Here is a 21,007-nt window from a genome sequence, read left to right as displayed (position 1 = left end):
GATTTGGATGGATGTAAATGGATGTGATGTGGATTTGGATGGATGTAAATGGCTGTGATCTGTGGATGGATGTGAAGAGATGTGCATGGATGTGAATGGATGTGATGAGATTAGATGGATGTGATGTGATGTGCTATGATGTGGATTTAAATAGATGTAAATGGATGTGATGTGATGTGGATCTAGATAGATGCAAATGGATGTGATGTGATGTGGATGGATGTGATGTGATGTGGATGGATGTGATGTGGATTTGAATAGATGTAAATGAATGTGATGTGATGTGGATGGATGTGATGTGGATCTGAATAGATGTAAATGAATGTGATGTGATGTGATGTGATGTGATGTGGATCTAAATAGATGTAAATGGATGTGATGTGATGTGATGTGATGTGGGTCTGGATAGATGCAAATGGATGTGATAAGATGTGGTGTGTATGGATGTGAATGGATGTGATGTGATGTGATGTGGATGCATGTGATGAGATGTGGATGGATCTGAATGGATATGAATAGATGTGATGTGAGGTGAATGGATGTGAATAGATGTGGATGGATTTGAATGGATGTGAATAGATGTGATGTTAGGTGAATGGATGTGAACGGATGTGAATAGATGTAATGTGAGATGAATGGATGTGATATGATGAGTGGATATAAATGGATGAGAATGGATGTAGGATGATGGGAATGGATATGAATGGATGTGGAATGTATGATGTGAATTAATGTAGAAGAATGTGGAATAATGAGAAATGACGTGGAACGATGTGGACAGATGGGAGTTTTTGGAAACTGTAATTGAATGGATGTGAAATGTATGATGTGAATTAATGTAGAAGAATGTGGAATAATGATAAATGACGTGGAATGATGTGGACAGATGAGAGTTGTTGGAAATTGTAATTGTATATGAAACCTATTTTTAAAAGACTGTTTTATGTCAAGAATGTTGGGAAGCATTTTGACTATCTTGTAGACTAAGGTCATGAGAGGACCTAAGTGATAAGGTTGCAACCAGCTGACAGAGAGTCAATGAAGGATATCTCGCGTGGCAAGGTCCACCGAGGTCTTGACCAACCTCGGTTCAATTAAAATGGTGAGCTTCCAGTACGGTGGATGAGGGACCAAGGAAGTGACCTATAAGTGAAGCGCTAGGTGGGTGCTGACCATACGGTGCTCGGGCTCTGGGTCGTCCAAGATACCCATGCGTGCATCGGGGAAGAAAAATGAGTTGGAGTTGTTTTCTGATCACAGGCATGGATCTGGTTGATTGACCTTAGTGGTCTCCAACGGATGAGTTCATGGCCCTTTTATATACATCTTGTTGATTGATCTAGCCGATCTTCAATAGAGAGCCCATCTAGATTTTTATATGATTATATTCTCGGGTACTATGAGCTAGGAACTATTGAAAAGGCCCCTGAGTAAGTAGGTGGTGAGCATTCTGGTTGACAATGATGCCATAGGTACACCGATGAAGGAATGATTGGAAATTGGACTTCAAGCTAGATATTTTGGAGGATTATGATCAGTGATACTATGGCTTCATTGATTATTTTTTAAATTTTAAATTTAAAAAAAATCCAAAAACCAAAAATGTAGAAATCACAAATTGGACTTGCAATTGATATGTGGGAGAATAATTAATCAAAATGCACTAATTGCAGCACTCACAGGAAATGAAAAACAAGCAGAAATTGAGAAACATGTAAGAATCGCAGAAATTGAACAATATGCAGAAATTGTAGAAATCAATAAGAATGCCAATAATGCCACAAAATGGACACATTTTCAGCTATTCATTTCTACCCTTCTTGCAAGAACAAAAAAATGAATTATATCACACACACACACACACACATTCCAAATGTATTATGGCTATGCATGGGGCTATTCCCCAGTAGCGACACAATTTATGGGAAGTCCTTGCACCATAGAAAGTGTAGGAACTAGCCAATGTCATGGGGATTTACCTCACCACACTCGGGAGCATAAAACATCTCAAACCAAGAAGTTAATCCACCATAACCTAGCCCACAATTGCATAAACAAGCTATATCACTCACCTCATGGATGCTTATGCTAAGATTCTCGTATATAGGAGACAATGTTGCCGCACAGCCACACTCCAAGCTCCACTCCAACGCTGCCGCAAGCTGCACATCCTTTTGCTAAAGGGTTTGCTCAATGACGGCCTTACATGATTTAAAGGAGGTGAGGGATTTGGTTATGGCCATCCTAGGTGATTTGGGCTAAGCAACACATCTCCTATGCCTCCCTTTGGGCTAGGGAGTGGGCATTGTGAGCTGTTTGGGAGTCCTCCTTGGCTGTGTGGAGTTTCTCTTGGAGCTGGGAGATGGCATGCAGCGCTTCACCCAATGAACTCTTCCGGTCCTCTAGGGAGGCTTTTAACTAGGTGTTGGCAAGGAAGGTGGCTTGGAGTTTCTGTTGGCTTTACATCAAATCCATGCAGGGCAAGAGGAGGCAAGAGTATATCCAATTGGGATGCTGTGACCTGCTCATGCTACCGCTACATGTAGTCTATCATGGACATGAGGAGATCCCGAGCAAGGTTAGAGAATCCTTCTACAAAATTGGGGAGGAGACACAACTGCGCCAACTTTTTCCTAGTCTGCTTCCGGGAACAGCTCCTTCGTCCTCCACATCAACCCTCCAACGTAAGAAAACGCTCCCTTTAACATTAATAATAATATATCTTAAATATTTTAATATACTAATAGATATAATATATAAATATAGTATATATTATTAATATTCCCATAAGTAACATTTATTTTGTTATATAAATACTATTGATAAGAATTATAATATTTATTTCATCAACAGGCAATAGTTATTATTATTACAAAAAAAAAACCATCATCAAATATTCTAAATCCTTTTTATCACACACTTTTACTAACAATAATTATAATTTTTTTTTTAAAAAATACACGAACCTACATAAATATTAAGGGTATTTGTGAACACAAACCTGCCTACTTTCTAAGGCTATTTGTGTTTTCCCATTAGCATAATCACAATATATATACTAATAACAAATTAACAAATACATAAAGTTAAAAAATAATAATAATTCTATTTTCTTTATAATCAATCAAAAATGAATTTTATATTTAATAATATACTCACATCACGAACATGCCTAAACATTCAGGCTATTCGTGAGCGCAAACATGCCTACTCTTTCAGGCTATTTGCGTGCACACATGACATTTTATACAAAAATGATAAAAACTTTTCAAAATAATAATAATAATAATAATGATTAAAACAAACAAATAAACAACACAAATGGGCAAAGACCCACCAAAAGGCAAAGACCCACCAAAAGGCAAAGACCTACCAAATGGGCAATGACCCATAAAACAGCCGAAAAAGTCGTGGCCAGTGTCCCACAGAGGACGAAAACACATGAGGTGTTAACAATGATCATCTCTAAAGCCCAAAAGCGGCAAGGAATCCCCAAGAGGGAAACAAACACAATTGAGCCCGTTTGAGTGTCTGCAGCACCCACGTGGCCAATCCCAGAAAGAAAAAAAACAAACTAAAACGCCGAAAGTGGCGAAGCCCAAGAGGCATGGAAACACAAAAGGGTGTTAATAAAGGTCACCCAAAATCTCTCTTAAAAAGGACAAATAGGTGTGATGCTATATCCTTAATAAGAATACCACTGTCTTTGACAAGCTACCTTAATGTAGCCTCTGAGAGCGATGACAAATTAAACTTAATTGTACATACACACTTGTAAATAACATCGTTTCACATCTATATTTTGATAATTCAACTCATACTCATATATTAATTTCCTTTTGACATGTACAAATGCAACTACATTTCATTCCCTTTATGTGCTTGAGGGGGAGAGCTCAATGGATGGTTCAAGCTCACAAAGAGAATCAAAGTGTTGCGGCTATAAAGCATCACCGACATCATTATTTCCAATGGAGTACCTAAAGTTGTCTTCGTCATCATCAACATCGACATCAACACTCATATACTTTTTTTTAAAACCTTGCTCACCACATTCAATTGTTCACTCATGATGTAAACAAAATATATCATGTCTCATGCATTCACAATACATACATCACTAGACACATAGCATGCTCTCACTTACCCTTATGCGGACATTCGCATTAAGGGGGAGTGTAGGAATTAATGCTATAATGTCCGCATGTGTGTGAACGCATGTGAGCAATGAACGGACACACGAAGAGGCACAACTCAATAACTATAAATAAATGTATTCTCTCATTAATAATCAACAACGATTCACAACTCTGAGCGCGTCTCCTTCTCCCTCTCGCTCTCGCTCTCGTGTATGCTGCAGCCATGGCAACACCAGCATGGCTGTAGCCTCCTCCCTCGACTTCTACAGCACCAAAGGAGAGTGTAGGGAAAAGGAATTTGAACACATACATCACAAATATGGTCATATAGACCAATGCAAGTAGTTACAACGCGATGACTTGAAGATCATTGTATACGAAGGACATTGAACCCAGCTGGCGTGTGCATTGCTCTCCATTAAGAGAGAGAGAGGGAGAGGGTTTATAGTATAATTTTCTCAGTTGAAATTCAAAAATTTCGATTAGAATTCGATTGTTGCTTTCAATTTTAAGGGATGAAATTTGTACATTTTAATTAAATATCCTCAAATTTGTACATTCTAGTTATAAACCCAACATGTACATTTCAGTTATAAATCCTGACATTTATATAATTTCTAGTGATTTTCAAATTTAAATTCTCCCAAATTTGTATATTTCACTTATAAATCTCAACATTTGCATGATATGATTTGTAGTAGTGATTTTGAAGTCCTCTTACCCCTGACCGTTGCCTTTAATTTTAAGGGTTGAAAAAGGTTACCTGTGAAGTTGACCCTCGAATCACAGAAGTAGCCGCAATCGGTGTCTTGCTGCTCGTTGGTGTTGTCGCACACATATGTGGCTGTGACGACGTTGAGACCCACGAAATCCAAGGAACGTCGTAGGTCCGCAGCCTCCTCCTCTGTAAAACTTGGAAGGCGCGGACCCAGCAGAGAGCGCATGGTCTGCGGGTACTCACCGAAGGCTAAAGGATCCATGAACCTGTGCCACATAATTTGGAAATATTTCCCGCTACATGGAAGCCTAATATGTGATGTTAATAGAATGAAAAGTAGCTACGTTGAGGTCATCGAATCTACCATCCGAAGTAGAAATCCTGGGCGCGCTTGGCGGCGGCAAGATCATTAATGTCGGTGTCGTTGAGAGGCTCGTACCATTTGAACCAGAGTGCTGTGCCAATGAAGCCCCCTTGATCTTCCTGCACAATGTGTCGGTTGCTAACAGCAGCTTATATACAGACAATATTGTATGCTACTGCAGAGCAGCTACTAATACCTGGAATTGCTGTTTGTAGAGCTTTGCAACAGCCGAGTGGGCGAGCAACATGTGGTGGGCGACGAGGTAGGGCTCTGTGGAGGAGTTGCCGGCTGTGCAGTTGCCGTGCAAGTAAATGCCCGCGGAGCTGCAGCGCCCGGGGGGGCTCTGTGTGGAAGCGTAGGCCAGGTTAATATAGTCGTTGGGCTCATCAAACGTTACCCAGTACTTCACGCGGTCGCCAAACTCCTCAAAGCACACGTTCGCGTACACAACAAAATCATCTCTGCTTAATATTCCATGCCATACATCACTGATCATCAAAGTACACATGGAACCTGCAACACACGCTTGCCAATCCTGCTACGATATATACAGTCAATTGCCTTATTTGTGAGTACTTACATGAAACGGGGGCTCAACAGTCCACCGTACTCGTCTTCCAGCGCTTGTGGATGATCCTCGGACCAAAGAGTAACGTGGGGCTCTATGCCTATATCATGGCCCAAGATGAAACACGCCAATTAACACGTCAAACCTAATAGTGTGCAGAAAAAAGACAGGGAACTGCAGCTTCCCGCCCTTCTTTAAACTGCAGCGTAGGCTTTCCTTTTCCGTAGGCAGATGCCCTCCCAAGTGCATGGGCACTGAGCGGAGGAGCCCGTCCCTTATTAGACCTCAGACTTCTTCAGCATCACCTGCAAAAGTTAACCAAATGCTCAGCAGTCACTTCACTGTAGCTTCTCCCTCAACCTCTCATCTCGTCCCTCACCCAAACCCGTGGAACCCCATTCCTGAAAAACCGTGGAGTGGAGAGTCCATCATAGACGCAGTAATGGACGAAAACACCAGGTTGGTGCAGGAATTAAAAGAAGCCAAAGAACAACTTCTAAACATGAAGAACAAGGAACATTACAAAGAGACCTCCCGTCTGTCAGCAAAAGATCAGACAGCATCAGAAGCAGCCCCTCAGAAAGAGGCAGCCAACATCACCACCCCAGGTAATAACTCTGCCATCACTGTACACGTAAGTCTTCCAATAGAACAGGCCAGAAGCAAAGTAGAAGACTATACCGAAAGATATCTGGTTGGCCTTCTCTTTGGGCCGAGACCATCTAAGGAAGCAATGAGAGCTTGGATAAGGGAAAGCTGGTCCCCTCTTGGAATAGAGGTAACCCTTACTCAAGCTCTGGCCAAAGGATACTACCTCTTTTTATTCAAAGATCCAAGCATGGCAATGAAGGTCATCAGCTCTGGACAATGGATGTTTAGACATCTCCCCTTCTGCTTCATGAGGTGAACAAAGGACTTCAATCCAGATGGCCCCAAATCCTCAGCGTATCCTGTGTGGGTCGAGCTCCCTAATCTACCTATCCACTTAAATCCTTGGATTAAATCTATTTTAGCACCCCTAGGTCAAGTCCTAGGTACCAAAGCCTTCTCAGATTACAACCCAGCGTGGCACTCCCAAGTCCTCGTCGAAGTTGATATGTGCCTCCCTCTCCCAGACAAGATAGAAATAGGGTGTGGTGAGTTCTCTCACACTCGGCCAATCCTCTACAAACACCTTCCAAACTCATGCTTTCATTGTGGGAAACAAGGGCACCTCATCAGAAATTGTCCCATCAAAAACCCACAGATCATCCTCCCCCAAGTAGTTGAAAAAGACTCCCCCCCAACCTTAGTCAAGCCCTCCCGAACCCTTGTCCCCCTCCGACTAACGGAAAAAGAACCAGAGTTCGTACAAGTTAGCAGAAGGAAACCCTTTTCCAAGCCCAAACCCCCTAACCCTCTAGTTAAACCCAACAGATATTCAGTATTAGCTGCTGTCCCAGATCCAGGTGACACGGAAGAAGAAAATGACTGTGTTGAAAATACCCCTATTAACAAACTGAGGTTAGATAAGGAAGTCGACAACCTGGATGCAGCAGATATGGACACAACAGTCATACCAGCTACTGAAAAGAGCTCCATTCCACAAACAGGAAACCTCAATGACATGGAGATAAGCAAAGAGCTCAAGAGAGGTAGAGCACACCTGGGCACCACCCCCCAGTCAATCACTAAAGGAGGACTGAACAAACCCCCAAATAAAAGATAATGAAAGCTACAAGCTTCAACGTCAAAGGTCTTTTAGATCCAAAGAAAGCACAACTAGTAAAACAATGGCTCAAAGCAAAAGGTCACTTGGATATCATCTCCTTAGTGGAGATTAAGACTTCAGGAGAGAAACTGAACAGAAGGCTTTACACCATCTCCCCCGAACACTTTTGGGTGTACTCACTTCATTCTCATGGAACTGGGGGCCTCGCAGTGGGCATCCATTATGATTGCATCCAGGATCTAAAAGACTTTCACATAGACAGCAACAACCAATGGATATAGTACTTCACATGAACAGCTTCTCCTTTGTAGGAGTGTATGCCCACGGCCCTCAGAAACAGAGGACCAGAACCTGGAACTCCCTGCTAAGGCTAAGAACACCTCTGCTGATTATGGGGGACTATAACATGGTGGAAACCCTCAAAGACAAATTCAAATCCAAAGGTCAAACCCTTGCTGGTTCAGAGAAACAAGCATGGGAAAAGGTAAAACACAAGTTCAATCTGCAAGATCTGGGTCAAGAAGGAAGCTTCTCATGGCAAAACTACTCTTCAGGAGATCTATCTTGAAAAGCCAGGCTAGATAGAGCATACGCAAGTGGTGAAATCTACTCTAAATACAATAGGTGTGAATGTGCTGTAGACAATACCACATGCATCTCAGATCACTACCCCATCATCACTACAATGGACAATCAAGACTTCAGACACAAAGCAAGCTGGTTTCACACAGATCCAGCTCTATTTAAACTGCCCACAGTTCAAGAAGAAGTCAAACACATATGGAAATCCTTCTTCAGCAACAACCTCTCCCCGGCCAAAGCTTGGAGTTTGGCAGTCAAGTCTACCCAAAACCTACTCAGGCAGGTCAGAAAGGAGGCTTCAGCCCACAGATCCAGCAGACTCAAAAAACTCTAAGAGCAACTGCAAGAACAAGAGTCCTCTACTTACCCAACTAATACCAACCAGATCAGAGCCAAAATCAAAAGAGAAGAAGAAATAGCTCTACAACATACTAAGCTTTTTTCCAGGGAATGGTGGACAGGAAAATCAGACAGGCCATGTCAGGAAATGTTTAAAATGCTCAAGGTCAAACAAAGGCAAGAGCATATCCCCTTGCTTAAAAACAAGGAGGGAATCCAGGCTATGAACCAAGATGAGAACAAAAAGCTGATCACTGATTACTACAGCAGCATTTTCCAGGAAGAAGGGCCCCCCTCCTCAACTAAGGCAGCCGCAATGGAAGCAATCAAACTAGTTAGACCTAGAATAGTCCCAGCCAACATAGCTGTTACTCTGGAGCAGGATATCTCTCACGAAGAAATCAAAGAGGTCATCTTCTCCCTCAAACCCAATAAGAGTCTAGGTGAGGATGGACTGTCTGCTGAGTTTTTCCAATCCTTTTGCGATGTGCTAACAGGTCCCATTCTCAAAGTATGGCAAGAATCACTGAAATATGGAGCACTGCCATCACAAATCAATGAAGGCCTTATCAAGCTGATCCATAAAAAAGGCAACAAGGAGATCATGGAAAACTGGAGACCCCTCACCATGCTCAACAGTGTCTACAAAAATCTTTGCCAAAGCTTTAGCCAACAGGCTGAATAAACACATGAATCAATGGATAACAAAGGAACAAAAAGGGTTTATCAAAGGCAGGTACATCTTGGACTCCATAATCGCCCTATGGGAAGGTTTTGATTATGCAGAAAAAACCAGCTAGGACTTCCTGTTTATCAAGATTGACTTTGAGAAAGCATACGACAGAATTCAGTGGGACTACATCCTCCAATCCCTCAGAGACATGGGCTTGGGACCCCAGTTCTCCCATATGGTTAAAACACTATTTGGAAATGCCAAAGCTAAAATTATCTTCAATGGAGATCTGTCAGACCCATTCCCTCTTGAAAAAAGTATCAGACAAGGATGTCCTCTAGCTCCCCTGCTCTATGCTATAGCTGCAGATGGTCTTAACTGGCTAATAAAGGACAAGATAAGCAAAGGAGAACTAGTTGGTATCAAACTACCCAATGGAGATCAAATGTGCACTCAGATGTTTGCGGACGACACTAACAGTCTTATAGCAAACGAAGAAGAGAACATCAAAGTAATCTGGAGCTGTCTCCAAACTTACTGTGATGCCTCAGGATCCAAAATCAATCACAGCAAAACAGGTATCAAAACCCTCATTGACCCCCCTCCCTCTTGGCTCATGGACACAGGTTGTCATAGCATTCAGGATGGTGAGATATTCAGGCTACTCGGTATACCCATGGGTTTCAAGGTGTCTCTGAAACAAAGATGGCAATGGGTAATGGATAAAATAGAAAGCAAGCTACTGAGATGGAAAAGAAAGCAACTATCACTAGCAGGGAGAATTATGGTACTTAACCATTTCATCATCCCCTCAACAATATATTTCCTCAGTTGCTGGAGACCCCCTGATGCTGACCTCAATGATCTCACCAAGCTCTGCAGAAACTACCTTTGGGGAGGTGACCCATGGCACAGAAGCAGACCTAAAGTAAAATGGGACACCTGCACGGTACCCAAAACCAAGGGAGGGCTGGGGATTAAAGACATTCACCTGTATGCTGACAGAATGGCCGCTAAATGGATCATCAGAGCTATGGAGAACCCCACCGAAGACTGGGCAGAGCTACTGGTCAAGGACATCCCTAGGTTCACAATCACTCGACACAATAAGTGGCTCAATCTTCCCATCATCACCATAGTAGCCTCCAAGCACCCCATAATCCCTAAAGGGAGCCAACTAGTTACTTCCATATGGAAGGCCTGGTTCAGAACTAAAAGTTTTCTGTCCATCAATCCCAAGGACAACAAATCAGAAGGTATATTAGACACTGATTCCTGCTGGTGGTCTATTCTCCCTCATACCCTCCTTGAGCCAGAAGAAGAGAAAATAGCCCTTAATCTGTACAAAAAAGGTCTAGCAACCTGGGCAGATATGTTCAACCCTCACCACGGTACCTGGCTCACAAGAGCAGAGCTGGTAGCCAAATTCGACTGCAGAACCCCTGAACTAGATCTAATCCAAAGCAGAGCAATCTAATGGAACACTCAAGAAATCTAAAAAATTAGTAGATCCCCCACCTTCAATATCCTAGCCTTTCACTGGTTAAAGAACAAAGCCCTCCTCCCCATCCCTAATCTTGAAAGATCCCCCCCAATTCATGTCACTCTTAACCGCAGATGGAATATCACCTGGGACAGGAAAAGATGGTACAACAGTCTCAAGGAACTGTGGAACACACACATTGAACCCAAGAAATCTTGCCTCGCCTGGCTGGTTGCCTACAGAGCCATTTGGACACAGAGTAAGGCTGCTAAGCTTAACATTGCCTCAGATCAATGTGCAAGATGCGGCTTACCTGAGGACGATCTCCACATTTTTATACATTGCAAACACATCTCAAATACTTTCAAAGAGCTGCATGCAGCTATTCTTAGTTGGGGAAAAGATGTAAATTGGAAGAATACAATGATAGGAGAAAACATAGGATGCTCAACAACTCTATGGAATGTAATAAGATGCGAGTATCTATGGCATGCCTGGCTACAGAGGATTGCAGTCACTTTTGACAACCCCGAAATCAAGGGCCCTCCTCTCTCTGTTTGTTTAATTACAACATGCATTAGGTATTGGAACAAACAAACACAAGTCCTTTTCAATCTGGAGAAGAGGTTACTGATTAAGTTACAAAAGAGAGCCTCAGATTACACCAGGGAAAAATTGGAAAAAACCAGAGATAAGATTATCCTAATCCTCTCTAAGGACAGAGCATTAATAGAAGCAATATGCAGACTTCAGTAAGCAAACCTATCTCTTCCCCATACAGGAGTAGAAGAGGAACAACATGCATACAGATACCAGGATCCAATCCAGAGAAGCAGAAAAAGCAGCTACGGCAAAGTGACCTGGCATGCTCCATAGCTCCAGTATGGTTCCTATCGCTAGACCGCCACTGAATCGTGGGAGCTTCCTGCAAGGTCGACAGAGCAGTTCAGTTCTGACCAATGAAAATCATGACCTGCAGACATACCATCGTCTACAGCCCTCTCCAAACTCGAATGCAGGTCCACAACAACAAGAAGATGCCGATAACTGCCACCCGCGTCAGCATCTGATCCTCCTACAAGGCCGGTGGAAAAGTATCAAAACAGAGAAGCCCTGATTATGGTCAACCTATACCTCAGAGGTAGCTGATGCTGATCCTCCTCCTGCTGTATTGGTGGACCAAGAAAGAAGAAGGCTCCTCACCGCTGGAGAGTCCTGTAGCGTCGGGGGTGTCTGCAGAAGGGATGAATTCGAACAACCAGGAAAAGTCCCACAACCAGGTTCAGATGGAAACTACATATACCTTAGAGATAGCCTCCACCACCTGACCGGGGACGATGCCTTGAAGCGGTAGGAAGGCCGAGACGAAGGCTGTTCGCCGCTGGAAGAGATGCAGGATGAAGATAATCGCCCATCAGCAAGAAGGTACTCCTTACCAAGCCTCCCCCACATGTCCACTGCATGATGGACACGTGGCCAATGTATCTAGGATTCTCTCTTTTTTCTTAAATACACCTGCCCTTTTTTGGAAAAAAAAAGAAAAAAGACAGGGAAATGGTGTTTCGCATTTGTGAAATTTGGAAAAAAAAACCATTTACATTAGGTGGAAGGTTTCCACACACTACCCTATGTTTGTTTCTACAGACACAAAGCAGAGCCCACCAAAAGGCTACCTGCTTTTCTTCACCAGAAGGAATTTGAGAAAATAAAAAAAAAAAAAATTTTCACACACCATGTCCCAACCTCCTACGTTTGTTTCTAGAGACACCAAGCAAAGACCTACTTTTCTTCATTTCACCAAATTTTTTCTTACATGATACCTTTCGAAGAAAACAAAAATGTGAGTGGGTGTGAAATTAGATGTCATCATGGTAGATTAGAACCCGATACTTCCCACTTTAAGAAGTATGGGCATTTATCCGTCTAGAAGGCTCACACTCACATAAATCTTCCACACTTTTTCAAAGAGTTTTGAGAGTGAATGTAAGTGTGTGCCATAAGAAGTCAGGAGGTCCAGTTTACGAAAGATTTCAACGAGAGTTGTGATGCAGTCAATTGCAATTTGCACTTATGATTCGTTCCTTGCGCACCTTGCACACTTTCTCTAGGATGACCCAAAAAAGGTCATTAACACCCATTCTATGTAGTACTGAAAACAAAACATATTCAAAATAAGGACAACTCTTAAATCTATCTGGTTTTTGTTTCATAAAATTCTACTATATGTCAGTTTTATAACTAAACGATCATTCCTTAAAATAAGGGTACTTAAAATCTTATCTATTTTTTTTAAATTTTGGCTAGTACAAATACACTAGAATGTCATTTTTTTTTTCGAACAGTGCTCCCATGGATGATGGCACTATAGACACTTGCAATAAGTTTGCTCAATAAAATAAAATTTGACCATTGTAATTTTCAACGATTCTCAAGCTTTTGTAATTTCTTTAATACTAGAATCTAAGACTTAAAAGTATAGCTGGTACTAGAACCTAAGACTTAAAGTAGAGCTGATATCAGATACAAAAATCTAAGACTTAAAAAAGTATGTTGAGAGTGGGGCCAACTATGTGGTGGGGGCTGGCCAATCACCTAATGTCCACATAGTCACGTCTGCTTAATCACTTATGAGTATTAAAAGTTTCAAGTCAAAGTTTAAATTTCTCCTGAGTGTTACGATTTACATGTTGATAGGCTTAAGTTTCACACAAATTTACATTTCTCTTGAATGTTTAGGTTAACATGTTCAGAGGCTTTTGAAAGCACACTTTCTGCAGTCGCAAAATTCTCAAATTCCTTTTTTTTTTTCAAAAACAGGCAGGTATATTAATGAAAGAGGGAGAATCCAAGATACATGGGCCACGTGTCCATCATGCATTGGACATGTGGCAAGAGCTCCTGACCAACTCATGTAGTCGCATGTGACTACACGTGTCGGCACATGCGTAACCTCCTATTGGCTATCGATCTCGTCCACGCCAGCACTGGTGGTCAAATGCGGCTACTCCAAGCAGCATGCATCCTTCTCTCTCGTTCGACCGAACTTGCATTTTGCTCTACACCTTCTTGCTCGGCGCAGAGAGGCTAGGTAAGGTGTATCTCCTTGCTGTTGAGCAGTTAGCTGCCTTTCTGACTCCTCTAAACGATTTTGCAGGGGCAGAAGGTGCGAAGCTAGCCCTGGACAGCTGCTATGGTTGGAAGAGACTACTTGCTTGTTGAAGTTAGATCCCTTCCCTAGTCGTGGGAGCTTCCAGTCGGAGTTCGACGTCTTCATACTTGATGGTGGCGCCCAGGATAGGGTGATGGAAGCCTCTCCCGTCTTCTTCCTTGTTCGGCTGTCTCTTGTTCTCTCCAGGTCTTTCTGCCTTGTTGGAATTCAGCAGCATGCTTCTTTTTGATTCCTCTTAACTCCCTTGCAGGAAGAAGTGCCGCGGTCCTACTCAGCAGAGCCATCTAGCTCTGGTGAACCTTCGCTCTTTGGACAGGGCCGTGTCCGACAGAGGGATAGAGGGCTTTTTACCTTTATTTTCCTTGCAGAAGATTCCAGCGAACCATCAGCGGTGATCGAGGGCCCCTCTACAGCCTGCCAGGTACATTAGCCTGTTGGCCTTCAGCAGATAGACTCTGTTCTGATAGACTCTGTTCTGATTCCTGAGATCCTTGTAGGAGGAGCAGATGAACAGTATGCTCCCCCGTCCCATCGGCAGAGGTCTGGCGATAGGAGACAAGCTGGACCTTTGGTGCCCCTCCACTGCCCGCCAGGTCGCTTTGCCTTAGGTTCGTTTTCAGCTTCCCTGTCTTGGTTCCTGGAAACTGTCTGCATGTTGATCCGCTTCTACACCTGATGGGCATAAATATGGGTTTGCTTACTGCTGCCTGTAGATTGCTTCTATTAATGATCTGTCCTTAGATAGGATGAGGATAATCTTATCTCTGGTTTTTTCTAGTTTTTCCTTGGTGTAATCTGAGGCTCTCTTTTGGAGCTTAATCAATAACCTCTTCTCCAAACTAAAGAGGACTTGTGTTTGTTTGGACCAATATCTGATGCATGTTGTAATTAAACATACAGAGAGAGGAGGTTCCTTGATTTCAGGGTTGTTAAAAGTTACTGCAACCCTTTGTAGCCAGGCATGCCAGAGATACTCACATCTGATTACATTCCATAATGTTGTTGAGCATCTTATGTTTTCTCCTAACATTGTATTCTTCCAATTTACATCTTTACCCCATCTAAGAATAGATGCATGTAGCTCTTTGAAAGTGTTTGAAATGTGCTTGCAATGGAAGAAGATGTGGAGGTCGTCCTCAGGTAAGCCGCATCTTGCACATTGATCTGAGGCGATGTTAAGCTTTGCAGCCTTGCTCTGTGTCCATATGGCTCTGTAGGCTGCCAGCCAGGCAAGACATGATTTCTTGGGTTCAATGTGTGAGCTCCACAGCTCCTTGAGACTGTTGTACCATTTTTTCCTATCCCAATGGATATTCCATCTGCGGTTAAGAGTGACATGAATTGGGGGGGATTTTTCGAGATTAGGGATGGGGTGAAGGAGTTTGTTCTCTAACCACTGATGAAAGGCTAGGATATTGAAGGTTGGGGGTCTGCTGATTTTCCAGATTTCCTCTTGGTTCCATTGAATTGTTTTGCTTTGGATTAGATCTAGCTCTGGGGTTCTACAGTCGAATTTGGCTACCAGATCTGCTCTTGTGAGCCACATACCATGGTGGGGGTTGAAAATATCTACCCAGGTTGCTAGACCTTTTTTGTGGAGATTTAGATCTATTTTCCCTTCCTCTAGGTCAAGGGGGGTAAGTGGGAGAATAGACCACCAGCAAGAATCGTTGGCTAATATACCTTCTGATTTGTTGACCTTGGGTATAATGAAAGAAACCTTTTAATTCAGAGCCAGGCTTTCCAAATGGAAGTAACTAGTTGGCTCCCTTTGGGGGTTATAGGGTGCTTGGAAGCTACTATGGTGATGATGGGTAAATAGAGAAATTTATTGTGGCCTGTGATAGTGAACCTAGGGGTGTCCTTGACTAGTAGCTGTGCCCAGTCTTCAGTGGGGTTCTCCATAGCTCTGATGATCCATTTAGAGGCCATTCTGTCAGTATACAGGCGTATATCTTTAATCCCCAGCCCTCCCTTAGATTTGGGCACAGTACAGGTGTCCCATTTTACTTTAGGTTTGCTCGTGTTCCATGGGTCACCACCCCATAGGTAGTTTCTGTAGAGCTTGGTGAAATCATTGAGGTCAGCATCAGGGGACCTCCAACAGCTGTGAGGAAATATATAGTAGAGGGGATGATGAAATGGTTAAGCACCATAATTCTCCCTGCTAATGACAGTTGCTTCCTTTTCCATCTCAGTAGCTTGCTTTCTATTTTCTCCATTACCCATTGCCATTTTTGTCTCAGTGTCACCTTGAAGCCCATGGGTATACTGAGGAGCCTGAAGATCTCACCATCCTGAATGATGTTACAGCCTGTATCAAGGAGCCAAGAGGGAGGGGGTTCAATGAGGGTTTTGATTCCTGTTTTGCTGTGCTTGATTTTGGAGCCTGAGGCTTCATAGTAAGTTTGTAGACAACTCCAGAGTGCCTTGATGTTCTCTTCTTCCTTTGCTATAAGATTGTTAGTGTCGTCAGCAAACATCTGAGTGCACATTTATTCTCCATTGGGCAATTTGATTCCAACCAGTTCTCCTTTGCTGATCTTGTCCTTTATTAGCCAATTTAGACCATCTGTAGCTATAGCATAGAGCAGGGGAGCTAGAGGGCAGCCTTGTCTGATACTCTTTTCAAGAGGGAAGAGGTCTGAAAGTTCTCCATTGAAGATAATTTTAGCTTTGGCATTTCCAAATAGGGTTTTTACCATATGGGTGAATTGGGGGCCCAAACCCATGTCTTTGAGGGATTGAAGGATGTAGTCCCACTGAATTCTGTCATAGGCTTTCTCAAAGTCGATCTTAATAAACAGGAAGTCCTGGCTGGTTTTTTCTGCATACTCAAACCCTTCCCATAAGGCAATAATGGAGTCCAAGATGTACCTGCCTTTGATAAAACCTTTTTGTTCCTTTGTTATCCATAGTTTCATGTGTTTATTCAGCCTAAGGGCTAAAGCTTTGGCAATGATTTTGTAGATACTATTGAGCATTGTGAGTGGTCTCCAGTTTCCCATGATTTCCTTGGGGCCTTTTTTGTGGATCAGCTTGATAAGGCCTTAATTGATTTGGGATGGCAATGCTCCATATTTCAATGATTCTTGCCACACTTTGAAGATGGGACCTGTTAGCACATCGCAAAAGGTTCAAAAAAATTCAGCAGGCAGTCCATCCTCACCTGGACTCTTATTGGGCTTGAGGGAGAAGATGACCTCTTTGATTTCTTCATGAGAGATGTCCTGATCCAGAGTAACGGCTATATTGGCTAGGACAGTTCTAGGTCTGGCTAATTTGATTGCCTCCATGCGGCTGCCTTGGTTGAGGAGGGGGGGCCTTCTTCCTGGAAAATGCTGCGATAGTAGTCAGTGAGTAGTTTTTTGTTCTCATCATGGTTCATAGCCTGGATTCCATTCTTGTTTTTAAGCAGGGGGATATGCTCTTGCCTTTGTTTGACCTTGAGCATTTTAAACATTTCCTGACACGGCCTGTCAGATTTTCCTGCCCACCATTCCCTGGTATAGAGCTTAGTATGTTGGAGAGCAATTTCTTCTTCTCTTTTGATTTTGGCTCTGATCTAATTGATATTAGTAGGGTCAATGGAGGACTCTTGTTCATGGAGCTACACTTGGAGTTTTTTAAGTCTGCTGCTTCTGTGGACTGAAACCTCCTTTCTGACCTGCCTGAGCAGATTTTGGGTAGACTTGACTGACAGACTCCAAGCTTTGGCCGGGGATAGATTGTTGCTGAAGAAGAATTCCCAGATGTGTTTGATTTCTTCTTGAACTAGGGGCAGTTTAAATAGAGCTGGATCTATGTGAGACCAGCTAGATTTGTGTCTGTTGTCTTGATTGTCCATTGTAGTGATGATGGGGTAGTGATCTGAAATGCATGTGGTAGTGTCTACAGAACATTCATACCTATTGTATTTAGAGTAAATTTCACCACTTGCATAAGCTCTATCTAGCCTGGCTTTTCTGGAGAGATCTCTTGTAGAGTAGTTTTGCCATGAGAAGATTCCTTCTTGACCCGAATCTTGCAGATTGAACTTGTGTTTTACTTTTTTCCAAGCTTGTTTCTCTGAGCCAAAAAGAGCTTGTCCTTTGGCTTTGTATCTGTCCTTGAGGGCTTCCACCATGTTAAAGTCCCCCATAATCAGCAAAGGTGCTCGTAACCCTAGAAGGGAGTTCCAGGTTCTGGTCCTCTATTTCTGTGGGCCGTGGGCATACACACCTACAAAGGTGAAGCTGTTCATGAGTACAACTATCCATTGGTTGTTGAAGTCGATGTGGAAGTCCTTTAGATCCTGGATGCAATCATAATGGATGCCCACTGCTAGGCCCCCACTTCCATGGGAATGAAGTGAGTATATCCAAAAGTGCGTGGGGGAGATGGAGTAGAGCCTTCTGTTCAGTTCCTCTCCTGAAGTCTTTATCTCCACTAGAGAGATGATATCCATATGACCTTTGGCTTTGAACCATTGTCTTACTAGTTGGGCTTTCTTTGGATCTGAAAGTCCTTTGACATTGAAGCTTGCAGTTTTCAGTATCTTTTGTTTGTGGATTTGTTAAGGCCTCCTTTAGTGATTGACTGAGGGGTTGTTCCCAGGTGTGCTCTGCCTCTCTTGAGTTCTTTGCTTATCTCCATGTCATTGGGGTTTCTTGTTTGTAGATTGGAGTTCTTTTCAGGAGCTAGAATGCCTGATGTATCCATATCTGCTGTGTCCAAGTTGTCGACTTCCTTCTCTAGCCTCAGTTTGCTAATAGGGGTATTTTCTACACAATCATTTTCTTCTTCCGTGTCACCTGGGTCTGGAACAGCGGCTAAGACTGAATATCTGTTGGGCTTGACTAGGGGGTGAGGGGATTTGGGTTTGTAAAAGGGTTTCCTTCTGCTGACTTGTACAAAATCTGATTCTTTCGGGCTTCCATTAGTAGGAGGAGGACAGGGGTTCAGAAGGGCTTGACTCGAGTTAGGAGAGGGATTTTTTTCAACTACTTGGGGGAGGATGAACTGTGGATTTTTTATGGGACAATTTCTGGTTAGGTGCCCTTGTTTCCTACAATGGAAGCAAGAGTTTGGAAGGTGTTTGTAGAGTATTGTCTGAGTGTGAGAGAACTCACCACACCCTATTGCTATCTCGTCTGGGAGAGGGAAGGACAAATCAAGTTCAACTAGGACGGGGGTGCTAAGCGGGGTTGTAGTTCGAGAAGGCTTTGGTACCTAGGACTTGACCTAGGGGAGCTAAAATAGATTTGATCCATGGGTTCAGATGAATGGGGAGATTAGGTAATTCGACCCACACAGGATAAGCTGAGGATTTGGGGCCATCTGGGTTAAAGTCCTTTGTCCATCTCATGAAGCAGAAGGGGAGATGTCTATACATCCATTGACCTGAACTAATAACCTTCATTGCCATGCTTGGATCTTTGAATAAGAAAAGGTAATAGCCTTTGGCCAGGGCTTGAGTTAGAGTAACTTCTATTCCAAGAGGTGTCCAAATGTCCCTTATCCATGCTCTCATTGCTTCCTTAGATGGTCTGGACCAAAGAGTAGACCAACCAGGCATCTTTCTGAATAGTCTTCTACTTTGCTTCTGACCTGTTCTATTGGTAGACTTACGTGTACAGTGTTGGTAGAGTTATTACCTGGGGTGGAGATGTTGTCTGCCTCTTTCTGTGGGGCTGCTGTTGCTGCTGTCTGTTCTTATGCTGACAAGAGGGAGGCCTCTTTGAGTTGGTCCTTGTTCTTCATATTTAGAAGTTGTTCTTTGTCTTCTTTTAGTTCCTGAACCAGCCTGGTGTTTTCATCCATAACTGCGTCTATGATGGCTTCTCCACTCCACGGTTTTTTTGGAATGGGGTTCCAGGGGTTTGAGTGAGGGGCAAGATGAGAGGTTGAGGGTGAATCTAGAGGGAAGTGACTGCTGAGCATATGGTTTACTTTTGCAGGTGATGCTGAAGAAGTCTGGGCTCTGATAAGGGACGGGCTCCTTCGCTCAGTGCCCATGCACTTGGGAGGGCATCCGCCCGCGGAGAAGGAAAGCATACACTACAGGTTTGAAGAAAGGCAGGAAACTGAGGAAGATGAAGCGCAGTGACTCTTTGCTTTAAAATTCTCAAATTCCTGTTATGTGTTATGCGGAAAGAATTTAATTTTCTTTCGAATTCATGTTAAAAACTTGAAATCTCGCATGCAGAAGGATTTTGAAGATTAGCTATAGAAAATGTTTTTCGCGAGTATTGATAATTAGTATCCTTATCGAGCAGAAGGTCAATAAGACCGTTGTAATGTGCAATCGCCACTGAGTTAGGAGTCGTTGATGCACCCGTGCCGTCTGCGCACAAAGAGATTGATATGAGATTTTGAAAGGCCAATTACATAATGTAACTAGAAATTACATCAATGGCATGCCCGTAATGTCCAATTATTAGCGATATTAAGTACATCATTAAGAGTTGCCTGCACACTTACTAGGAAAGATTCTTGTCCAAGCGATGGAAAAGCGATAAGCGTCCATCCCCATCAGCTCCACCTGCTCAATGTCTTCCTGCAGACACTAACTGATTCAAAATTCCGCATGAAAACATTAATTAAGGGAGGGCACAGCATTCAGCAACAGAGTCCGGGTGGGCGTACACGATTTTAATGTGATTTGTACCTTGTAACGGTTGTACTGATCCCCGACATTGCAAGGCTGTGTTCCATCCATAACAATGTCTGCCATTAACGGCAAGAATTGATTAGAACCTGCCGTCCCAAACGTATCTAGATGGTAAACGTGGGCGCTATTGCACTGTAGCAGGCAATCTACATTGTACATGTGGGCGCTACAGCACGCAAGGGCATTGAAACTTGGAAGCTGTGCAGAGCATTAGAAAATCAATACCATTTGTTCGAGCGTATACCATTTGTTCGAGCGTATACATCCCAAATGCTGTCCGCCTTCCCAGACGCGTTGCACTCACCTTCGTGCTGCACCTTCAACAGCAATTAATCAGTTCGTGGTTGATGAAGCATGATCGAAGAAAGGGAGATGCAATGCGGCAATTAAGTGCCGGCTAGTTTGCTGCTTAGATTGAAGTAGAGTAGGGTTAACGTACCGTAACAGCGTAGTAGGGTTAATGTACCTTAGCAGCCAGGGTGAGAGCGCCGAAAACGAAGTCTGGAGGGAAGAAGGTCCTGTCAATGTAGGTGTTGTTAGGAAAAGAGATGTTTAACGCAGCGTCGCTATCTAGGCGCTTGGGAAGAGGGGACAAGGAGCTGCAATCCA

At 43.1% G+C, this 21,007-nt stretch overlaps 1 protein-coding gene across 4 annotated transcripts in view; it reads right to left on the bottom strand.

The window, feature by feature from the left end:
* Positions 1–4,570: 4,570 nt before the first annotated feature.
* The window catches only part of LOC147613300 (beta-glucosidase 6-like), a 16,613-nt gene continuing 176 nt past the window's right edge, over positions 4,571–21,007 (bottom strand). Inside the window, exons 1-9 of one of the 4 annotated variants that reach the window (XM_086782583.1) lie at positions 20,865–21,007; positions 20,643–20,715; positions 20,396–20,454; positions 20,209–20,293; positions 19,992–20,071; positions 5,802–5,890; positions 5,418–5,682; positions 5,222–5,340; positions 4,571–5,123 (exon numbers count right to left, since the gene is read on the bottom strand). The exon at positions 20,865–21,007 is cut by the window's right edge and continues 176 nt beyond it. In XM_086782583.1, the coding sequence (XP_086638709.1) occupies positions 4,811–5,123; positions 5,222–5,340; positions 5,418–5,682; positions 5,802–5,890; positions 19,992–20,071; positions 20,209–20,293; positions 20,396–20,454; positions 20,643–20,715; positions 20,865–21,007 (1,226 nt within the window). In that variant the 3' untranslated portion in view covers positions 4,571–4,810. The remainder of the gene's footprint in view (positions 5,124–5,221; positions 5,341–5,417; positions 5,683–5,801; positions 5,891–19,991; positions 20,072–20,208; positions 20,294–20,395; positions 20,455–20,642; positions 20,716–20,864) is intronic. The other 3 variants (XM_086782585.1, XM_086782584.1, XM_086782586.1) reach the window with 3 other exon arrangements.

Source organism: Cibotium barometz, chromosome 44 (genome assembly GCF_041138505.1).
Source record: "Cibotium barometz isolate CiBa-2024 chromosome 44, ASM4113850v1, whole genome shotgun sequence".
NCBI lineage: Eukaryota > Viridiplantae > Streptophyta > Polypodiopsida > Cyatheales > Cibotiaceae > Cibotium > Cibotium barometz.
Note: the sequence above shows the minus strand (reverse complement) of the source record. Positions and strands in the feature narration are given on the sequence as shown.